Source organism: Corylus avellana, chromosome ca1 (assembly GCF_901000735.1).
Source record: "Corylus avellana chromosome ca1, CavTom2PMs-1.0".
In the NCBI taxonomy this organism is placed as follows: Eukaryota; Viridiplantae; Streptophyta; class Magnoliopsida; order Fagales; family Betulaceae; genus Corylus; species Corylus avellana.
In genome coordinates, this window is record NC_081541.1 from 17,968,026 (window position 1) to 17,990,623 (window position 22,598).

The following is a 22,598-nucleotide window of genomic DNA, read 5'->3' on the forward strand; positions in this document are numbered from 1 at the left end:
ATTTATGATAATTCATGTCTACATTAATAACATCGATAATATATACAATGGTGGGCATATTTAAGTGGGTTTTTATTTTTTATTTATTTCTATAAGTCTATTTTAGCGTGGGATAAGTTAAGTTGGCGAACTCTTTACAAATATTGATGAATTTTTGTTTATAATTATACCTACTTATATTGTGTTCACCATTGTATTTCAATGTTTTAGTTGTCTTTAGATCTGCTCTCGTAAGCGACTCAGACTTTTGGGTTGTACATATAATTTATTTTTAGAGCGAAAAAGATGAGTTATCTATGCATTGAGTTGAGTTTGTTTGGAACAGATTTGGTGTTACAATTAAAAAGTAGTCATAGGTTAGCAGATATTGATGTTATAGATAGGTCTTAAATGTTTAATTTTTATGTTAGAATCTATGATTTGTAACCTCGTAGATTCGACTATGATTTTTCAGAGCTTTTTGCTCTGTAATATAAGAGCCTTATGCTCGTGATCTTTTTTCATTGAGACTAATTTTTTTCAAAAAAAGTTGTCTACTTAAATTGATTTGTGGCCCACACTATAAATAATTAATTATTTTCAATTCAATAATAAGGTTGCCTTTACTTCAGCATAAATTTATTTTGATTTTTTTTTTTTTTTTCATTTTCTAGTGTGTAACGTGAAAAAAATATATTAATCAATGAAAAAAAAAAAAAAATGTTGCTTGAGGAGAAAAATGAGTTTTTTTGACACTTAAACAAAAGGCATAAGGCATTTTACGGACCGTATCTCCCACTCTCTCCTTTATTCCCTTATCTCCTAGGCGAAATGTTGACTACTTTTTTTTTTTTTTTTAAAAAAAATTTGGAGTAAATTTGTAAACTGGCAAGGACTTTGTCAGAAAAATAGTCAAAACCTATACAAATGAATCAACTTGTTACACAAGGGTTAAACTTGTTAGTGTTTGCGTTTGAAATGCTTAAAAGTGCGTTTAACACTCAAAAAGTTTATTTAAAAAAAATAATATTCATTTAGTTAAAAAAAATTAAAAGTACTTTTAAGGGTCTACAAAGCTTAAAAAATGTCAAAATATATTTTTAGCAAAAATTTCACTTTTAAATTTTTGCTAAAAATATATTTTGACTTAAAAATTCTATTTCTCGAACACAATTTGAAAAATGTTTTATATGTTATTTAAAAATGTTAAAACTACATGAATTTATTTGATACAAAATAATTTTCTCGAGGTTTTATTTAATTGAATTTTTATGAGAAATGAGCACCTCGGAAACTCCAAAAAAAAAAAAGAAAAAAGAAAAAAAGAAAAGAAAAGTTAAATAAATGATAACGCGTGGTGTTGGAAGTGATGCTGTGGGCAAAATCATTTCCAACTCTCAAAATATATTGAGAGTTGCCTGCCAACTGCAAAAAGTGCCAACGCACCCACACACACACCCACCTACGCACTCTCTCTCTCTCTCTCTCTTTCCCGGTGCAGATGTTCTCCAGGGCCTCCTCTGCCATGGCTGCCTTTCCTTGCACTAGGGTTTCTCTCTCTCTTTCTTATCAGTTATCACTATAGTTTTCTTCATTTTTAGCTTTTCAAGGAGTTACCACATGCTTGCAGGTTTTTTTTTTCCTTGGTTTTGATGAACTGTGAGTTTGTGGTCTTCGTTCTGATCATTCTCGTGGACATATTGTGATATGACTTGGGGGTTTTCTTTTTTGTTTGGGAACACTTGAGAAAAACAATGAAATTCATGGGACAACCCCCCTCCCCCTCCCCCTCCCCTTTTTTTCCTGTTAGTGTTCTATGGTTTAAGTGCTTTTTTCTTTATCGGAGTTTCTTGAAAATGCTGATTTTTGGTTTTGGAAATAAAAGCAGTGATTTGGATTTTCATTTTTGTTATAGGAGTTTAAAATCTCTTTATTTTCCAGGCAACCACTGTGACTCGTTTTGTGTACTAGGAAGTGCAATCTAGGCTAGCAGCCAATACTAATATTGAGCATTTCATGTCATGTAATACTTCTCTTCGGAAGAATGATGTATTTTTGAACAAGGAAGCAAGTTTGTTGTGCTGGCTTTCAGAATAAATAGAAAATGTGGAACTTCATATGAGTTTTTGCATTGTGTAGGCAAATGGGTTTTGAAAATTGCAATAATACTCTCTCTCTCTCTCTCTCTCTCCCTCCCTCTCTGAATTCTAGTTAATCCCGAGGTTAGAAGCGACTCAAGTCTAGTTGGGACTTTGATACCAATTTTTGTATATGGGCATATGGTTTCTCACTGATACAAAAGTTTAATCAAGTTCTAGTTGATTCTTCAGTTAGATTCTAACTTTGATAAGATTTTGGCATAGTCGCAAATAAGTTTTGCATTTTTACGATTTTCACCCCTTCTAATCAATGCTATCGTTATAAGTAACTCAACTTAATTGCCTGTTCGTTATAGTTTGATGTTATTAAATGTGCAATGCAACATGTAATCCACAAGTCCACACTTATCTTCAGCCTTTGTTTCAGACAAGATAATTACTAAATCTGGAGTTACGGAGTTTTGTATTCTTTCTCGTAGGTGAGGAGTGGGCTCCGTGTATGGCCGGGCATGAGACAACTTTGCTTCAGAGGAGGCCTTTTATATGGATTCTTTCGGTTCTTGTCTACTCCATTAAAAACCTTGCGTGGAGCTAGTCGATCACTTAAAGTTAATCAATTTTGCAGTGTTGTTAATCTGTCTTCAACCTTGCAAATTGAATTGGTGAGCAAATCTCTCTATTTTGTGTTTTACTGTTGATGGCTTGGTGATGCTCGTGCATTGTGATCTAGTGCTTAATTGGATACAAGTAGTATTTTTCTTTTCAAGTGATTATGTACATTATTTTTGTGACAATTACTTTTACCTCTCTACACATTCATCCTTTATTAGTCAAGACTCTATGAGTTGTGCCCCTACACGTGATGTTGAATCTTCCTACTGAATCTTTCTAAATAAATTTGAAGGATGCATTGAACCAGAATGATTATCATACATGATGTAAAAGAACTGTACACACACACGTGTGTGTGTTAAAGGGAAGTGGAAATTTCTTTTGATAATGAGGAACCCTTTCAAGGCAAGGCCATTTCGTGTCACCTCTGGTCGGGTAAACCTTGGACCTGTGTAAAGCGCTTTCCCCACACCGATCGGATAATACTCCGGCTTCACCGGTGGGCTTGCCCCAATAAAGGGAAGTGGAAATATTGCAATTAACCGTTGGTTTGAAGCCACTCTGATCACAATACATGCATTGTTCCATCAAAATACTGCATTAGGTGTGACTATCAACCATGCAAGTGTCTATAACATATATGATCATTGTTTTTGGATGAGACAGATTGCTTTAAATCACTAGAGACAAATGAGTGGGATATATAAACAAAAAGCTTTGTAAGATCACATGTTGTGTTATCAGCCCCTTTCACTTCCCCTGCTGAGGTTATGGCTACTGGGCATTCCAAAACGGTAGAAAACCTTTGTGAGAAGCCAGACCGACCTGACACATGGTCACATAATCATACCTGCATGGTTAGAGAATATCTGAATAGATCTTCTATTGTGTAGCTTTGAAATCAATTAGTAGAAGTCAAAGGAGATACTAGAAATGAGGGCAAAGATATGATTATTTATCGTCTTAAGTGAACCCAAATCCATTCACCTTAATGGGTACAACACTAAGCTTCAATTGATGTTGTCCCGAGTTTTTGAACATCAACCTTTATGTTTTCCCTTGCCCTTCTTATCAATACATTATGCATTTTGAAGATTTGCCTCTCTTGGAAAAGCGCTAATTCGAGGGAATTATGGTTGTTGGTAGAAGTATTGACTTCATCATAGAGACTCTTTTTAATTTTTTGTTTTTAAATAAAAAAAAATAAAAAAAGAAAAGAAGAAGGAAAAAAGTATTAAATTCATCCTAGTGGGCAATAAATTAGCTCCATTTCCTACATCCTCCTCTCCAGCCTAGTGAGTAATAGTTGTTCTTGTGATTTGACCCCTTATCTTGAGCATGAAAGTAATGAAAGCTGCATTTGTACTAAACTATTATATTGCATCTTCATTTTGATATTTCCACATGTTGCAAAATCCCTACTTATCATCTTGTCACTTCATATAAGTGAGTGTAGTCTATCAGCGAGATAGGTAGGGCCTAATCCCCATTTTTTGATAGATCTAGTGGAAGAATTTAAACAAGAACATTTCTGGAGCAGTCTATGCCCACATGGCATAGCCCAGCATTTAGATAGAGGCACCTGGCTTACATAAATGGTTGAAAGAACTATTTTTTGTAGTCTACCCTTTTTCTCTCTCACTCAGGCTGCTGGAGAGCCAAGAAAAATACTGAGCTAGCTAATCAGCCTTACTAATGCATTGTGAGAGATGGCGTTTTCAGGGTAATGTCCAATTAGAAGCTAACTCTTCTTTTTGATAAGTTCCATGGGCCTGCTACACTTCACTTTATGGGAAGGAGACCCTGTGGTAAAACTCTTAACTTGAAAGGACACATGCACAAAAGGGTAATCAACTTGGAACCATGGCTCTTCTAATCAAAGGGAGGATAGCAAAGCTGGTGATATACTTACACCGGTCTGAGCAGTTTCAGTTAGGATCCTAATTAAAGGTTCTATCACTTTATTGTGCTTAAGTCTGGCCCTTTTGTTAATAACACTGAAAACATACGGTATTTTGTTATGGATTTGAAGGAACTGTTAGTTCAATAGCGGTCTTTCTAGAAGTCTGCTGTAAAGGAACTTTCTTCTGGTTTGCAAAGAGTTAATTGATTTACTCCCTCCTTTAATTGGTTGCTTCACCTACACAAGTGAGGGGGTGTTTATCATTTCTGATGTGTTCTCTGTAAAGTTAGTGCATATGAAATTATGTATGTACTCTGTCCTCCAAGCTCATTAGTTAACTTAAGCAGTTTCCCACTAGAAGGTAGCTCTCCACCACTGGTGCCAATCCTAGATTTGTTTTCATTTTCAGGTACCATGTCTCAAGGACAATTATGCATATCTCTTACATGACGTAGATACAGGCACAGTTGGTGTTGTTGATCCTTCTGAAGCTGTGCCTGTTATAGATGCTTTGAGAAGGAAAAATCGAAATTTGACGTACATATTGAACACTCATCATCATTTTGATCACACTGGTGGGAATGCAGAGCTAAAAGAAAGGTACGGTGCAAAGGTACGATTTTGCCTTTTCTTTAGTGGTAAGTAAGTGAAATGTTATCTTTTGGTAAATTGTTGACTTTCAAAAGAATATAGGGAAAACAGACTTCTTTATACAATACCAGGACCCATAATGTAGATAAATCTTTCTTATGGAAACCATAATCTGCTTATTGTAATAAAATAACCATCCTGATCAGATTTGAGATATCCTTAAATATGGTCCTGGTTTTGTTAATTTAGCCTAGTTATCTGGGATGGGGTTAGTTTGTTTGGGCAGTCTTTTTGGTTTTGAAAATGGTTTTTTGACCACCCCTCTTTTTCTATTCTTTGTCAAATCTTTCCAAATTCTCTGTTGATTTTTTTTTTTTTTTTGATAGCATGTTCATCAAAAGTCAAATTTGTGATAATTTAATAATACAATTTAAGAGTTGCTGAAAATTGTCGCAAACTTGGAAAACTGGCCTTATTAACACCCTTACGACAGAATAAGAGTTTTTTTAGAATTTGTTGATCACTTCTATATTTATTTGAGGTATTGGCTTCTTTTGTGTCGCATTAGGTTTGGATTGAATGATGAAATAAATAGTCTCAGTTTAGAAGATTTCCTACAGCTTGACATAGGCCCTCTTGCCTTGTTCTTGAAGGTGTTCAATTTTATAATGCTCACAACATTCATGAAGTTTCCCACTTCTCTTTGTTACTTGTAGGTGATTGGTTCAGCAACAGACAGGGATAGGATTCCTGGTATTGATATTGTTTTGAATGATGGAGACAAGTGGATGTTTGCAGGCCATGAGGTTCTTGTAATGGAGACCCCTGGTCATACTCGAGGTCACACTTATTTCCTGATTACATTAAAAAATCTTCTGAATGTTGCTCTTGAGGAGCATGCTATTTCAAATCAAATTTATAAAAGGAACTTATTTTGTTGGTATTACTGGTCTGAAATTTCTGCATTGTTTCTATGCTCTAACAATCTTTTCAAATATTAGAAGTTTGTGAAAAAACTTGTAATGAAAAGCTCATAATTTTCATTACTGCGTAGGACCCTTATCTCTATTTCTTTTCAATGTTAATTATAGCCATTTTAGTTTAACGGCTTTTATCTTCAATCCAACTATAAATTTTTGGACTGTTTCATCCTGTCACAGAATCACAAGGATTCTTGATGCTAGTTATCTAATTTATTTCACTTGATAGAAATCCAGCCAGTTTCTTAACATTTAGAAACAAATGATGTAGCGTGCCTTCAAGAAACAAAAATTGAATGGATTTTTGCTGATATAGTCTAGGGTTTATGGGGTGGTCCTTTGGTGGAAATTTCCTTTGTATCAGGGGAGACTTTAATGGTATTTGTTTCCCAAACAAGAGGGTGAGGGCGACTCGGTTAACCTCGGTCATGTTGGAATTTTAGATATCATTTCAGATGAGGGGTTGATGGATATCCCGTTGGTCGGAGGTGCCTTTACTTGGTCAACAACCAATATCCACCCATTATGTCCAGAATTAATAGATTTCTGGTTTCTCTGGATTGAGAAGAGTATTTCTAGATTTGATTCAACGTTGCCTTCCTTGACCCTTATCATATCATTTTCCAATTTTGCTTGACAATGGGGGGATGTCTAACGGCCCATGCTCTTTTAAATTTGAAAACATGTGGTTGAAAGCATAAACTGGTCATGGTGAAATAGTGGTGGGATTCTTATCAATTCCTAGGCACACCATGTTTTGTCTTTGCTAGTAAACTAAAGCAGCTACAAGTTGACATAAAGTGCTGGAACAAAAAATGTCGAGGAGAGGAAGAAGTCCTTATTGGAGGAAATTCAGTCTCTTGATAATCTAGAATAGGATAGATGTCTTGTAGAAGAGGAGAGAGTCAAGAGGACCAAGGAAGAAGCAGATTTGAAGAATGTTGCCCTAAGCAAGAAGTTAGTTGAAGGTAGAAGTCTAGGGCGATCTTGCTAAAAGAAGGGATTACAATACAAGATTTTTTCACCGCCTTGCTAATGCTCATAGGAGAAATAATTTCATCGCCAGGCTTTGTATTGACGGTACTGTTATCTCTGCCCCAAGGGCTAATCATTGATGCTATCACTCAATATTACAAAAATCTAATTAATGAAACTGTTACTTGGTCGCCCAAATTAGATGAATTGGAGTTTCTTTGTTTAAACTCTGTATAATTAGTTTGGTTGGAGAGACCGTTCAAAGTGGAGGAAGTTCTTCAGGCTTTGCTTAGTATGGATGGTGACAAAGCTCAGGTCCTGACGACTTAACAATTGCTCCCCCCTGAAGGATCTTGTTGGGTTATAGTGAAGGATGACCTTATGCTTGTCTTTCATAATTTTCATGAGTGTGAAATGTTTGAGAAGAGCCTTAACACTACATTTATTGCTCTTATCCCTGAAAAGGGTGGGCAGTTGGAAGTGAAGGATTTCATACCTATTGGCTTGGTGAGGAGTGTTAATACAAAATTTTGGCAAAAGCCCTCGCTAACATAATGAAACAGGTGTTGGAGGTCTTATATCAAATAGTCAGAATTCCTTCATTGGGGGAAGACAAATTCTAGATTCAATTCTTATAGCTAATGAGTGTTTAGACAGCAGATTGAATTGGGTTTTTTTTTTTTTTTTTTTTTTGCATTATTTACAAGTTGAATTTGGAAAAAGCGTATGACCATGTCAATTGGGAGTTCTTATCCTATCTCACGAGGCGTCTTGGCTTTGGTTCTAAATGGAGGAGTTGGATGTCTACTTGCATTTCACGTCCCACATCTCTATTTTGATTAATGAAAGTCTGCATGGCTTCGTTGGTAGTTTCTAGGGCCTTCACCAAGGGGACCCCTCTTGCCTCTACTCTTCGTGATTTTCATGGAGGCCCTTAGTAGGATTTTATCTAGAGCTATGGTTGGGGTTCATTGATTGGGATTTCGGATACACCTAAACACTGTCCCTTGGAAATTTCCCACCTCTTTGCAGATGATACACTTATTATGTGTGATGTAGAATGCGGGCAAATCTATAATTTAGGTCACATTCTTTTGTGTTTTGAGGCAATTTTGGGATTGAAGGTTAATCGTCGAAAATCTGAACTAGTCACAGTAAGGGAGGTTTCGCATCAGGATGAGCCAGCTGAAATTCTCAAATGTAGAATCTCTTCTCTTCCACGGAATTATTTGGGACTTCTTCTGGGAGCTTCTTTCAAGTCAACAACTATTTGGGTGAGGGTAAATGAGAAGATGGAAAAAAGATTGATAGTTGGAAAAAGATCTTATTTGTCTCAGGATGGACGCCTAATTTTAAACAAGAGTATGTTATCCACTTTACCTATGTACTCCCTGTCCCTTTTTCCTTTGCCAGAGTCTTTCTTGGGTATGGACCAAAGGTGAGGCTAAGTTTCATCTAGTGAACTGGAAGACTATTCTCCCTGGTTTTTTGGAGGAGGGTTGGGAATTAAGAATCTCATGTTTGTTCAACAAAGCTCTACTTAGGAAATGGCTTTAGAGATTTGTGCACAAGGATAATTCTCTTTGAAGACAAGTGATTGTTGAGGAGTATGGGCTATAGAGAGGGGGCCGAAGTTTAGAGCAAGTTTGTGGGCCCTATGGGGTGTGCCTTTGGAAGATTTTTTTTTTTTTTTTGATAAGTAATAAGTATATTAACAAACGTGTAGAGGGGTACAACCCATGTATACAAGAAGTATATAAAGAAACCCCTACTGATCAGAAAAAAAGATTTACAGTGCTCAAAGAAATCAGAAAAAGTGGACTCATGCGAGTTCGACCAAGTCCCGCTCCAAGAGAACAAAGTATGTAACGCCAACTTCCTCAACTTAGTCATGCCGCTCTCATTATCCTCAAAGCTGTGTGCATTCCGTTCTCGCCATAAACACCCCATCACACATAAAGGGACAAGCCTCCATATGCGCAAAGCATGCCTATTACCCAATTGACCCCTCCAACTTTCCAAGCTATCACTTACCTTTCGTGGCATAACCCAACTCACTCCAAAGAGTTGAAAGAATACATTCCATACCTCAGTTGCAACCTCACAATGTCGGAGTAGATGGTCAATGGACTCTCCATAGTGTTTACACATATAACACCACTCCATCACCATAACATTCCTCTTCCATAGGCCTGGGCAAATCCACTGCGTGCCGCGTACCGACCGTAACTGACAGTAACCGAGTAGACGACGGAGGTAGGCGGAACGAATTTTTCTATTCTGACATTGTCGATTCGGTAGGCGGTAGGGGTTTTGGGAAATCGGTTTTCAACCGACACCAACCCGACTTCTACTGACTTTCAAAACGACATCGTTTTGATATGTGCCGCCGTTTTCAATATTACTAATTATTCGTTATATATTTCTAACGAAGCTCGGCTAGCTCAGTTGGTTGAGCATGTCGTTCTCTCTCTATCACTCTCCTCTCATCTGACATCTTTGCCTCTCTTACTCATGACTCCACCTGTGTGTATTTTTATCTGATTTTGATTTTCTTTTCTTGCTGTTTGGTTGCCGAGAAAGTGGAGGAAAAGAGGTATTTTCTTGCTAAGCATGTCTTAGACAGTGATTGGCTTTGAGTTTCGGTGCCTTGTTTGGTTCAAGTTGTGTTCTCTGATTGAGTATTTTTAATCTGATTTCGAATTTTTTTTCTTGCTGCTGTTTGGTTGCTGAGAAAGTGGAGGAAGATTTTTTTTCTTGCTGTTTGGGCTTGATTTTCCAATCTATAGCCCATCATTGATTGCAGCCCAGCCCAAACCGATTTATACCGACCAACACCGTAACCGACTTGTCAGTGTTAGTCGGTGTCAGAAATACATTTTGATCAATGAAGTCGGTGAATTTACCAACTTTACCAACTTTGGTGTGGTTGAAGTTTTTTTTTCTGCCCACATCGACCAATGCCCAGGCCTACTCTTCCATAAGTTGTCCAAAGTGAGGATTTTTCCTACCGTCGCCGTTCACACAAAGAAAATCACTCTCAAGGGAGCCTTCATCTTCCAAATACTCTTCCACGGAACAAACGCCTGTGCCGGTGTAGAGAGAGACTGATAATAGGATTTCATTTCAAAAGTATTTCTTTTAGACGGAATCCAACAAATTTTATCCTCACCTCCATATCTGATTTTTTGAGAGTACAATGCAAAAAAGTGTGTTACCCCCTCCAATTCCTAATCATGCACGGGCCGAAAAAGTTGGACATTCCAATGAAGAATATCATTCTGCCTCTCCATGTACTCCTTCACCCATGCATCCTTATTACATGCAATATTGAACAAAGATGGATACACGAGTTTCGAAGGGTGTTCCCCACACCACACATCATGCCAAAAAAGTACTTTTGTACCGTCTCCAATATCATACCGCACATGTTGCACAAAGCCTTCCCACCGCCTTCGATATTAGGAAGAATATTAGGAATGGCTGGGCATATTTCTCCAACTTTGTTTTCTTCAAGATTGGGGATGGATCCCACATCCATTTTGGGCATGATGTGTGGTGCGGCGTAGCGACTCTCATTCCCATAACTTTGTTCAATAGCTCGAGATAAAGAGGTTTTTGGTTTCAAATTACTTGGACTCCTCGGGCACTTGTATGCATTGGAATTCGAGTTTCAAATTTCTCATAAAAAAACTATCTACTGTTTGTTGTCTTCTTCCTCCTAAATTTTCTCCTCTCTCCTGCTTCTCTGCTTCTCCTCTCTCCCCTAAACCTTTCTTCTCATTTCTTGTTGTCCGGCATCAATATCTCATATGTCAGTTAATGCTTGCAATCATGCTAGATAATTGTTATTTGTGATTGGTTAAAAAAATGATTGTTCTTCCTCTTCTTTTATTGTTTGAACAATTTGCTGAGAAATTGTTTTTGAGGAAGAATTTTCTTGTTCCTCAAATTTCCCTTTGCTTTTATTATGAACGTTTTATATTTTAAAATTTCAATAATTTGGCAATGTTCTTTGCCATTAAACAGTTATACTTATCAAAAGAAATAATTTGACACAACCATATATACATTGTTGAACAATAGAATTAAAATATTTCCGTATCCACTTCTGTCATCGTATAATATCTTATGTGTTAACTAAAGGTTGTTTTCCGTATCCACTTCCCTTCATGGACAAATAGTGTCTATTAAAGTAAAAAAAAAAAAAATTATAAATGCAACCAAAGGAGGAAAAGATAAGGATAAATCCCCTTAGACAGAAATTCTTGCAAGAAATTAGAGTTTTGTTATATGCTATTCCCAATCGACCTCAACTGCCTGGGAGTTCTACTTTGCTCTTCTCTCTCTCTCTCTCTCTCTCATTTTTTTTTTTTTTTTTTTTTTTTTTCTGTAGAAGATAAATACTAAAGACTGCCTTATTTGAGGTTGCTAAACCTTTCATATGGTTTGTTGTCTGGTAGTTCTTTGCCTGAACCATCTTGGTGGATGACCTGAACAATAAGAAAATTGCATGTATAGAGTATTTTACACTTTGTGCAATATATAGGTTTATGAGGAACCTACTTATCAAGAAAAAAATAAAAAATGAAAATAAGAGGATTAAGAGGAACCTCTAATTTGAGTGTCCTTTATTTCAAAGTAGATTCATGTATTTTCAAATTTCACCATATTCTGGATCTTATTGTGGATGTTTCAATTTTTTATTTCATAAAAAAATGATTCCATTTTTTCTTCCTTAATATATATATATATATTTAAAATTTTCTGTAATCTTCTATTGCATGCAGGCCACATTAGCTTCTATTTTCCAGGATCTGGGGCAGTTTTTACTGGTGACACTTTGTTCAGCTTATCGTGTGGCAAGCTTTTTGAAGGAACCCCTGAACAGGTTAACTTGACTTGCGTTCTTCTTTATGCTCTGCTAAGAGATGTGATATCTGCAGACTACACACTTTGACCATTGCATGTCTCTCTGTGGATATATTGAGTTGGTCTTATATGTCATTTATTTTTCTTTTGTCACTTTGTATATCAATCTGTTGTACTTACATTTTTGTGTGTGTTTGAAGAGGATCAAACGCATTTCCATTTGAGTCATGGAAATAATGCTCATCATTGATAAATATTTAGGACTCGTTAGAAAAATTTGATCAATAACAAACTAAATAAGGCTGTTCCGGCTCATTTTGTTGGTAGGTTTGTAGGCATAGTTAACACAAAGATGTTGAATTTGTGCAGGATGTGAGATGTCTTTGCAATCAAAGTTCACAATTTGTTTTCTATTTTTAATTATATTAATACGTGTAATGGGCTGGAAATAAAGAATCAAAACTCATACTAGATAGCTATTTGCTTTAACACTCCCTCTCTTTCTCTCTCTCCCTAGCAGCGGTGCGTGTATGCATGTCCCGCCAAAGCCCGTTATTGGTAAGCTAGTTCTCTTCGTTCTCTAGTTTCGCTGCACTTTGGGTGGCTTCATGGTTATCTTGGAAGATGTTCCCGACATTGCTTAAGGAGCTTGCTCCAAGGTTTACGTCTCGTGGAGTATGTTAGTGGTCTGAAGGCCTATAGGGAGTTCTTTTTTTTATTTTTGGTAAAATCGAAATCCTTCAAATTTATTCTTGAGCCAAGGGTAATTCTTTTAGGCTACGTATAGTGGAACAAGGGAAAGGTTATCTTCGCTTGATTTTCCTGGCAAGAAATGGAGCTTTTTGGTTGCTCTTTACGGTCAATGTGGTGGCTAGACTGGAAAATTGTAGAAACTCAAGGATGATCAGAGCGTATTCTTGGGTCAATGGTGTTGTAATGCTCATGATAGGTATATCAAAGTCGGTGTTAATCCCAGTGGGGAATGTGGAACAAGTGGATAGGTTAGCCGGTATCCTAGGGTGTGGGGTTGCTTCTTTGCCAGTAAAATACCTTGGATTGCCGCTGGGGGCCTCTTGTAAGGCTAAGCATATTTGGGATGGAGTTATTGAGAAAATAGAACGTCGGTTGGCCGGATGGAAAAGAATGTATTTGTCGAAGGGGGGTCGAGTCACGTTGATCAAGAGCACGCTCGCCAATTTGCCTACTTATTTTATGTCTCTTTTCCCCATTCCGGTTAGCGTTGCTAAGCGGATTGAGAAGCTGCAGAGGGATTTTCTTTGGGGAGGTCTTAACGATGAGTTCAAGTACCATTTGGTGAAGTGGTCGAAGGTATGTACTCCGATTAAGGAGGGTGGCTTGGGTATCAGGAACTTATGTTTGTTCAATTGCGCCCTGTTAGGGAAATGGTTGTGGCGCTATGGAGTGGAGAGAGATTCTTGGTGGAGGATTGTGGTGGAGGCGAAGTTTGGAAGTGTTTGGGGAGGGTGGTGCACATTGGAGCCGGGTGGTTCTTTTGGGGTGGGGTTATGGAAGAACATTTGGAAAGGTTGGGCTACCTTCAAAAGGTTTATTCGGTTTGAGGTGGGGGCTGGGACTAGGGTTAGATTCTGGCACGATTTATGGTGTGGTAATACGGCCCTCAAGATTGCTTTCCCATGCTTATTCAGTATTGCTTGTGCCAAGGACGCCTCAGTTGCGGATCACTTGGAGATGTTGGGTGGTTCTAATCAGTGGAATGTTAGTTTTGTGAGAGGCTCACGATTGGGAGGTGGATGTTTTGGCTTCCTTTTTTCAGATGTTACATTCTGCTAGAGTGAGTAGAGGGTGTGAAGATAGGTTATGGTGGATTTCGTCCAAAAGAGGTGGCTTTAAGGTCAAACTCATATACACTTCATTGGCGGGCACAGATGGGAGGGGTTTTCCTTGGAAGAGCGTTTGGCGAGCGCCGCCGAGGGCGAGCTTCTTTGTATGGTCGGCGGCGTTGGACAAAATTCTGACTCTAGACAACCTCAGGAAGCGTCAGGTGATTGTAACGAACAAGTGTTATATGTGCAAAAGGAGTGAGTAGACGGTGGATCATCTTCTCCTTCATTGCGAGGTTGCCTATGCTCTATGGTGTACTTTTTTTGGTTGGTTTGGGTTGTCTTGGGTGATGCCGAGGCGGATTTCGGACCTTCTCGCCTGTTGGTGGTCCTCGGGGAGGAGGGGGAGTGCTGCAGTTTGGAAGATGGTGCCCACTTGCTTTTTCTGGTGTTTATGGAGAGAAAGGAATAGAAGGTGTTTTGAGGATTTAGAGGGGACTTTGGAAGACATCCTAGCCTCTTGTTTTCATAATTTGTATCTTTGGACTGTGGCGCATGTCTTTCTGGTGTCGATTACTTATGATGATTTTCTTTTTTGCTTTTCTTCTTCTTGTTAGGTGATTCCGTTGTATACTCCCGGTGTACTTTGGGGCGCCTATACGCTTTTAATAAAACTTTTTATTACCTATAAAAAAAAATGCTCATGATAGGTATATGGCCATTGAAGAGTTTAATGGTGGCGGTGGAGGGGTTTTATTCCTATCCGGGAGGGAAAGAAAAAAAATGAGGTTAGTATGGGTTTGTTGAGGTGCTATAGTTTCTTTTATCTCCATTCATACCCATGAAAAGGGAACCCCCAACAGTCATTTTACAAGTTCTGATACCTCTGGCGGCACCCAAGAAATGCGCCTTTGATCAAGTGGTAGCAGGTCACGATGCCCGGACTTCCTCTAATGATAAGGGTGCCAGAGGAACCTCTGTCGTGTCTCACAAAAAGTTTTGGTCCTTAGGCACTCCTAGAGTGCGATTGTGCGGCTCTCGTTCCTTCCAACACCCGAATAAGGACTAAATGTATGGGTGTTTTATATTTCCCCTCGTGGAAGACTCTTTTAGGAAATTGGGCACTGGCAATGTACCTCGTCTAAGGGTTTATGTGGACGGGCCAGGTAAACTCCACGATTTTTGGGACAAATCTTGATGCTTTCTCGCATAGGTACCATGAATTAGGAAGACTCATAAGGCTTCAATGTAGATTGGGCCTGGGGGTAATGTTCCTAGTAGCTCAAAGGGGGTTTCGAGCCCAGTGGAACTCATTGGCCCTATTGTTTTAGGCCAGCCAGCTCCAACGAGTTAGTAGTAGCTTCGAGCCCATCCCCAGGCTTCTATCCCATCCCAGCGCCTGTGCATTCAGTGAGCTCATCTCCTGAAGATGTCTTTAGAATGGGCTTTAGATTTGAACTGTTAGAAGGCTGATTTTTACTTATCAAAAAAAAAATTTTAGAAGGCTGATTTAATTTTGGGCAGCAACTGGCGGTTGTTAACTGGGGTTTTGCTTGAATTTGGGCAGCAACCAGCGGTTGTTAACCGAGGTTTGGCTTGAATTGAGACTTTCGGGTCAACTTTCGTTATTGGGCGAAAGGTTTTATCAGATTGTCAATGGGTCAACATGCTCTCCATTTTGTCGAAATTCATCTTATCGGGAAATGGGGTGGCCTAGTGGAACACCTGTCAAGACTGGCGGTAGAGTAACAAAACAAGACGAGTAAGGCTAAGGTCTCGCTGGTGGTTGAGAGTCCTTTGCCAGCAAGGGACTTTGAGGTATGTTACCTCCACTGTACTTTCCCAGTATCTCCTTGCCCACTCTCCTAGTAGACGACAAAAGTCTACTGTTGTTTGCAATCTCAAGTGGGGTACCCAACGACTTTGAGTGGTTGTATTTGCATTCCACAGTGTTCTGATTTACACTAGAAAGGATGAATTTATTTCTTCGGTGGTTAATACTGAAGCAACTCGTGCACTCTTGTCCAGTTTCTGTGGCTTTCCGCTATTGCAAAGATGGTGTACATTGTTTAACCCCTGAGATTGAACCCTAGTCTCTTAAACCTCCTATGCAAAACAAAGTAAGAGCTGAGACTGGGTCAAGAGAAGAATGTATGGGCTAGAAAAATTCTTGGGGGTTTCATATGAAGGGTTTGTAGAGGAGGCTTCAGATTTGTTTGCAGCTATTGAGTTTGTCGTAAGGCGTTTCGGGTTCTCATGGTGTGAGTGTATGGAAGCATATTCGTCAAGGTTGGAGTTCCTTTGCCAAAGGTTGTAGGTTTGAGGTGGGGGTGGGTTCGAAAGTTCGTTTCTGGCATGATACTTGGTGTGGGGAAACTCCTTTGAAACAAGCTTTCCCTTCTCTGTTTAGCATTGCTAGACACAAAGAAGTTTGGGTGAAGGACAATTTAATTTGGAGGAGTGGGGTTATAGAGTGGAATGTCACTTTTGTGCGACATGTTCAGGATTGGGAGATGGATTTGGTTGCTCCTTTTTTTGAGCGGTTGTACTCGTGCAAGATCTCTGTAGGTACGGTGGATCGTATTTGCTGGGCCTCGTCTAGGAAAGGTAAGTTTGAGGTTAAGTCGCTCTTCAAGGCCTTGTCTAATTTTGGCCATGAGATGTTTGCTTGGAAGAGTATTTGGCGCACTAAGGTGCCTTTGAGAGTGGCTTTTTTGGGGTGGTCCGCGGCCCTTGGCAAAATTTTGACTCATGATAATCTGCGGAAGAGGAACCTTGTGGTGGTGGAGTGGTGTTGTATGTGCAAAAAGTCAGGAGAGTCAGTAGATCATCTTCTTCTCCATTGCGAAACCGCAAGAGCTCTTTGGCACACTATTTTCAGTCGGTTTGGGTTGCATTGGCTTATGCCTTGCAGAGTAAGGGATTTGTTATATTGTTGGTGGTCGGGAGGTCGTGCTAGAAGTGCGGTAGTGTGGAAGATGATTCCTCTATGTCTTATGTGGTGTATATGGATTGAAAGAAATGCTAAATGTTTTGAGAATTCTACTAGGACTATAGAGGAACTGACTCATCTTTTCTTCTTTACTCTTTACTCTTGGACAGCCGCTTGGCTAGCTCCTTTAGTAATTAGCTTTTTTGATTTTCTCTTTCATTTCTCTCCCTCTTAGGCGCTCTCTTTTATACTTCCCGTGTATATGGGTTGCGCCCCTCTGCGCTTTTGATATAAATTTATTACTTATCAAAAGGCTGTTGTGGGAACGTCGGTTTTCCTCAAGAAAGTGTTAGGGAATGGGGTTATAGGGAACTTCTGAACTTGTCTAGATCAGTGAATTATGATTCCAATAGGAACCCTCCTAGACCCCACCCTTCTTCTTGATATTGCATCAAGGCTCCTATCCCATTATGAATATGAAAATTCACAATGATGCAGAGAAAATATTCAGTATTAGCAACTTATTGAAAAATTGGAAGCCTGACGTTGTGTTTTTAAGAAATTGAAATGGAGCATATTACAACCAGTATACTCTGGGGCCTGTGAGGTAGGTCTTTCATGGGTTGGATAGTTTTGCCTGCCTCAAGAGCTTTGGGAGGTATTCTCTTAACGTGGGATATATGGGCAGTAAAATGCAGTGAAGAGGTGATGGGCACTCTCTCTACTTCCTGCAAGTTCAGATATGTTCTGCAATAGTTCGTTTGGGGTTTTTGGGAGTTCATGGTTCCAATGATTGATGTAGATAGTAGCTAGGCATTATGTGTGGGAGGAGCTTTCAGGGTTCTTCAGTTGGTGGGAAGTTCCTTGGTGCATTGGGGGAGACTTCAATGTTATTCGTTTCTCAAACAAAAGGGCAGGAGCAACTCGGGTAACCCTATGCCATGCGGGAATTCTCAGATTTTATCTCAGAGCAGGGGTTAATGGATATTCCATTGATTGGAGAGTCTTTTACTTGGTTTAATAATCAAGACCCCCGCCCTTGTATGATGTCGAGGATCGACAGATTTTTAATTTCTCTGGATTTTTTTATTTTGACAAGTAAACCCAATTTATTAAAAAGCGCAAACCAAGTACATAGAATGTATACAAAAGAAACACCTAGCTAGCAAAAAGAAAAAAGATCAAGAAAAATAGGAAAGTTAGAAATATTTAAGTCTAAGGTAGTTGTCCAGTGATAAAGAGTTCAGAAGAAAAAAATCCTTTAATTCCACCACCATCTGTTTGTGGTCTTTAAAACTCCGATCATTTCTTTCCTTCCAAAAACATCACATAAGGCAAGATGGAACCATCCTCTCCTTGACAACATTTCGAAGCCTACCAAAATACCCTTTCCAGCAAGCGAAAATGTCTACTACACAACTAGGCATAATCCACACCAACCCTACAAGGTTGAAGATGGTATTATGTAGGGCACTAGTCATCTCACAATGAAGTTCCATTGACTCACTACTGTTCTTACACATACAACACTAATCAACTACAATGACCTATTGCTTTCTAAGATTATTCATGGCTAGAATCTTCCCTAAGGCAGTCGACTAAGCGAAGAATACCACTCTCAAGGGAGCCTTATTCCGCCAAATACTCCAAGGAAAATGAGTGCTCTCATGGGGAATAAGGACATTGTATTAAGATTTAACATCAAACAACCCTCTCTTGGAAGGTACACAACAAAGATTGTCTTTGCCACCTCGTTTCAATTTCAATTTAAAGGAGTACAACAAATTGAAGAACGAGGTAAAGAAATCCACCTCCCAAATGTGAGCCACTCAGAGAAAGTTAACATTCTATTAATAAGAGTAATTAGAAAACTGCAAATGATTTGCCACAAAAGCATCCTTACAACGGGCCAAATTGAACAGGTTCAGAAAAGTTACCTTGAGGACTTGATCTCCACCCCACACGGCATGCCAAACTCTAATTCTGGAGTTATCACCGACCTTAAATCTAGTACGACAAAAAAACTCCCTCCCAGCCCCTCCTAATATTCTTCCATAGCCCCACCCCATTCTCATCCACCACATTAGAACACCACTCACCCCACATGCTGCCATATTTAGAATCCACAAATGCCATCCATAAGGCCTCTCTCTCATGAACATAATGCCAAGGCCATTGCCCCAAGAGAACTCGATTGTACGAAAGTAAATTACAGACGCCTACCCACCCTCCTTCTGAGATCAAAGAACACACTTTAGACGAGCTAACCTAATGGAATTTGAACTCTTCACCAATACCACATCATCAAAAGTCCTTGGAAGGTGTGTTTATGGTGAAATTGAAGTTTAACAAATCAGGATGTCAAAAAATGCTTGTACATAAAATAAATATATCAGTGAGTATGTTAGATATTGAAATGCTTTAGCTTAGCAATGGTTATTGCTAAAAATTGTTCTCCATAGGGAGAGTGTAGACTAAAGTTTCATTGAACTCGATATTATTTTCATGCTTTTGTCATGATTTATGTTGTATAACAGTTTATTGTCCACGTTACAGATGTTATCTTCCCTTAAAAAGATCATGGCTTTGCCAGAAGATACAAATATATATTGCGGTCATGAATATACATTGGTTAGTTATCTTTCTATCTGCCTTTGTTCCCTACTTATTTTTCTGAAGCTCAAAAGGTATGAAGGCCCTAACTATGAGATATGCATTTTGACAGAGTAATTCAAAGTTTGCTTTGTCTATAGAACCCCATAATGAGGCTCTCAAGTCCTTTGCAGCCAATGTAGCCCATCTTCGCAGCAAGGGCTTGCCAACGGTAATTCCTATGACTTCCTTTTCTGATAACTAACATCTTGAGGTCACGTTTGGTCGACAGGAATGGAATATAATCATTCTTGGGAATAATCATTCATGTCGTTTGGTTTGTCTATTATTTGGGAATGATCATTCTACAAGAATGACTACTCTTCAATTTTTTTATTTTTTTTATTTTTTTGCCAAAAAATAAAAAATAATGACTTTTTTCTTGGAAATACTTTGTAGAGTTGGAGCATTTTAGAAAATTTGGGCAGAATATGATTCAATTATAATTAAAAAATTTGGCCATTCATGTGTTGTCACCAAATGAACTAATAGGAATGGTTATTCCATTACAGTTTCTTGTATTGTTTCTTGTATTCCTAATAATATGCATTCTTGTTCCTGAAGAATGATCATTGCAGTACACCAAACATATCCCAAGTCTCTTGGGGTACCTGAATTTGAAGTTTTTGTTCCCCCACCACTTCTTTTTAATTCTCCTTTGATCCTTGTCTCAGATTCCAACTACAATTAAGATGGAGAAGTCTTGTAATCCTTTCCTTCGCACTTCAAGTATGGAAATCCGACGCTCCCTAAAAATTTCGGACACAGCCGATGACGTTGAAGCTTTGGGTGTCATCCGCCAAGCAAAGGATAATTTTTAAGATGTTTTTGAGGCCTATTTCTGATTGTGTATAGGATCCATTTGTGCAATAAACTCCACAGATCTATTTGTTAATATATTTCTATTTTTTTGAGTTAGAAATCTCTAGAGCTAGACTAATATTTGTGTTGCCTACAAGAACTATGTTGATAATTAAATACCTGCTGTATTCCTGAAAGAAAATGCAGCATGTAATGATCAAAATTAGATTGTTACATCTAATGAAAATCTGTTGACGTGATTAATCATATCTGCATCAATGCACTGGGGGGATGTTTATGGTCTTATTATACATAAACTACATATTCCCACCTTACATATTATTATCCCTTTATTTCTTTTTCTTTTTTTTCCTGTGTTCAATGGAGGATTCTCTTATGTACCAGGCAACTTTCCAAGCTCGCATCATTGAAACTGAAGCCTTGGGATGGGATAATCCAGCCCAGCTGAATATCCATGATGGTAATCCTGCTACTCAAGGGGGATTTAAGTTTATTGGTAAGCTTCTAATGTTAAAACCTCTTTAACACGTACCACGTTCGTGCAACTCTCTCTTCTGTGTGGAGTTTTGCAGCACCTCTGACCATGGGGGTTTTGGCTCAAAACAAGTGTTTATTTACTGTTTCACTTGAAAGTCACTTGACCTGTATTCTCACTCAAGGACCCTGGAATGTTTGAGGCTCTCTTCTTCTTCTTCAGTCTTGGTCTCCCTAACCTAGCTATTGATGAAATTAAGATTCTTCTCTATTCATTTTGGGTGCAAGTGCATAATCTTCCACATCAGAATATGACAACAAAAAATGCCATTAAGATTGACAAAGGGATAGGTAAGGTTTTGGAATTAGACAATAATAATTCATCAAGTCTTATTTGTCGTCAATTTATCCGTTTCAAAGTTAAATCGACACTTCGCTACCTCTTGCTCCGGGCTTCTATATTTCTCGTTTAAGTATGAAACCTCGTTGAGTTTGCTTCAAATATGAAAGATTAGATGCCCCTTCAATTTGTTTCTTGTAGTTTTCATTGAAAAAAAAAAACAAAATGCGGCCATTGCCCCTTCATTTGGTGGTGCATATCTACCTTCGCAGAGGTGGAAAGGGTGTAGAGTCATCCCCACTGCCCCTTTGCGGGCAATGGGGGTGGATCTTCACCCTCAATTGTCCATCTCTACCATCTTTTTTTTTTTTTTTTTTTTTTGGTTTAATGACACGGATCTGGATACACGTAACACATCTTTATTGGTTTGACGGAGAGGAAATGATGGCTCACAAGTTTTTTTGTTAGTAGGATAGACGATATGACAAAAAACTTATTTGTTAAAAAGGCAAAATTCAGATCGAGTAATACTAGAAATAAGACTCTTGTTTTTCTTGTATCGTTCCAAATGTGATATGACTTTTAAAATAATCAATAAATCAAAATTTAATAATAATTATCTCAAATGCAATAATGATTTTTAAAATCACATCATATTTGAAAAGACAAGACTTTAATTGTAAAAATAAAAAACTCAGACCTTTATTTTTTGAGTGACAAGCCTTTATTTGAGACATAGAGGCCCCGTTTGCCAACAGCCCGGGACCGACACTGTAGTTGGAACAGTACTGTTCTAGCTACAGTGACATCTGACAGGTGCAGCAAAAGTGTACTTTTTAATATTAAAATTTTTTTTTTTTAAAGCAAAATATTAAAAATTAAAAAAATAATAATAAAAAAAAAAAGAAAGTGAAAGAAAAAAGGAGGAGAAAGATGGTGTGGTTCCAACCAATTTTACTGACTTAGGGTGGTTTGGTCCCACAACTCTTCAAAATAAAAAAAAAAAAAAAAAAAACGTGGAAAATTGCATGACCAACTTCAACTGAGGTTTTCCTTTTTTTTTTTTTTTTAAGTATTTTCGCCAAGCAAAAATAAAAATATATATTAAAAAGTACACTTTTGCTGCACCTGTCAGATGGCACTGTAGCTGGAACGGTACTGTTCCAGCTACAGTACCGGCCCCGGGCTGTTGGCAAACGGGGCTAGATAGTCACAATTTCTCACTACAGGAGAAGTCTTAAATACAAATAAGAGATATTTCTCTTTAAGACTTTAGCCAACATATTACAAATTCCTTGCAATTGGAATTTTAAAGCCAGACGTCTTTTAAAGGGAACCATAATTCTTTCATTAAAAATCAAAAACGAACTCAACAAGTACAATGCTTTGAATGAAAATAGGATTATCCTCCATCCACACATGATCGAGAGGATTGAATGAGTGATGTTTTTCCCAATTTGTGAGCTGCTTCGTTGGCCTACCTACGATTATGACGGACAAAACAAGATTGTAGACTATTGAGGACTATTCGAGTATCCTCTATTAGTTGATTGTATTTGTTTCAA

At 38.2% G+C, this 22,598-nt stretch overlaps 1 protein-coding gene across 1 annotated transcript; it reads left to right on the forward strand.

The window, feature by feature from the left end:
- The first annotated feature begins 1,364 nt into the window (after positions 1-1,364).
- On the forward strand, positions 1,365-20,465 carry LOC132183356 (probable hydroxyacylglutathione hydrolase 2, chloroplastic). The gene is made up of 8 exons (XM_059596789.1): positions 1,365-1,528; positions 2,558-2,740; positions 5,003-5,206; positions 5,901-6,024; positions 11,930-12,030; positions 19,302-19,376; positions 19,471-19,569; positions 20,072-20,465. The coding sequence occupies exons 1-8, from the start codon at positions 1,481-1,483 to the stop codon at positions 20,216-20,218; spliced, it is 981 nt and encodes a 326-aa protein (XP_059452772.1). The 5' UTR covers positions 1,365-1,480; the 3' UTR covers positions 20,219-20,465.
- The last annotated feature ends 2,133 nt before the right edge of the window (positions 20,466-22,598 follow it).

Bases quoted from the DNA above. Each gene is read 5' to 3' on its own strand.
- LOC132183356 (XM_059596789.1), top strand. From the start codon at position 1,481: ATGTTCTCCAGGGCCTCCTCTGCCATGGCTGCCTTTCCTTGCACTAGG. The intron at 1,529-2,557 runs GTTTCTCTCTCT...TCTTTCTCGTAG, and splicing joins CTGCCTTTCCTTGCACTAGG to GTGAGGAGTGGGCTCCGTGT. The intron at 5,207-5,900 runs GTACGATTTTGC...TGTTACTTGTAG, and splicing joins AAGAAAGGTACGGTGCAAAG to GTGATTGGTTCAGCAACAGA.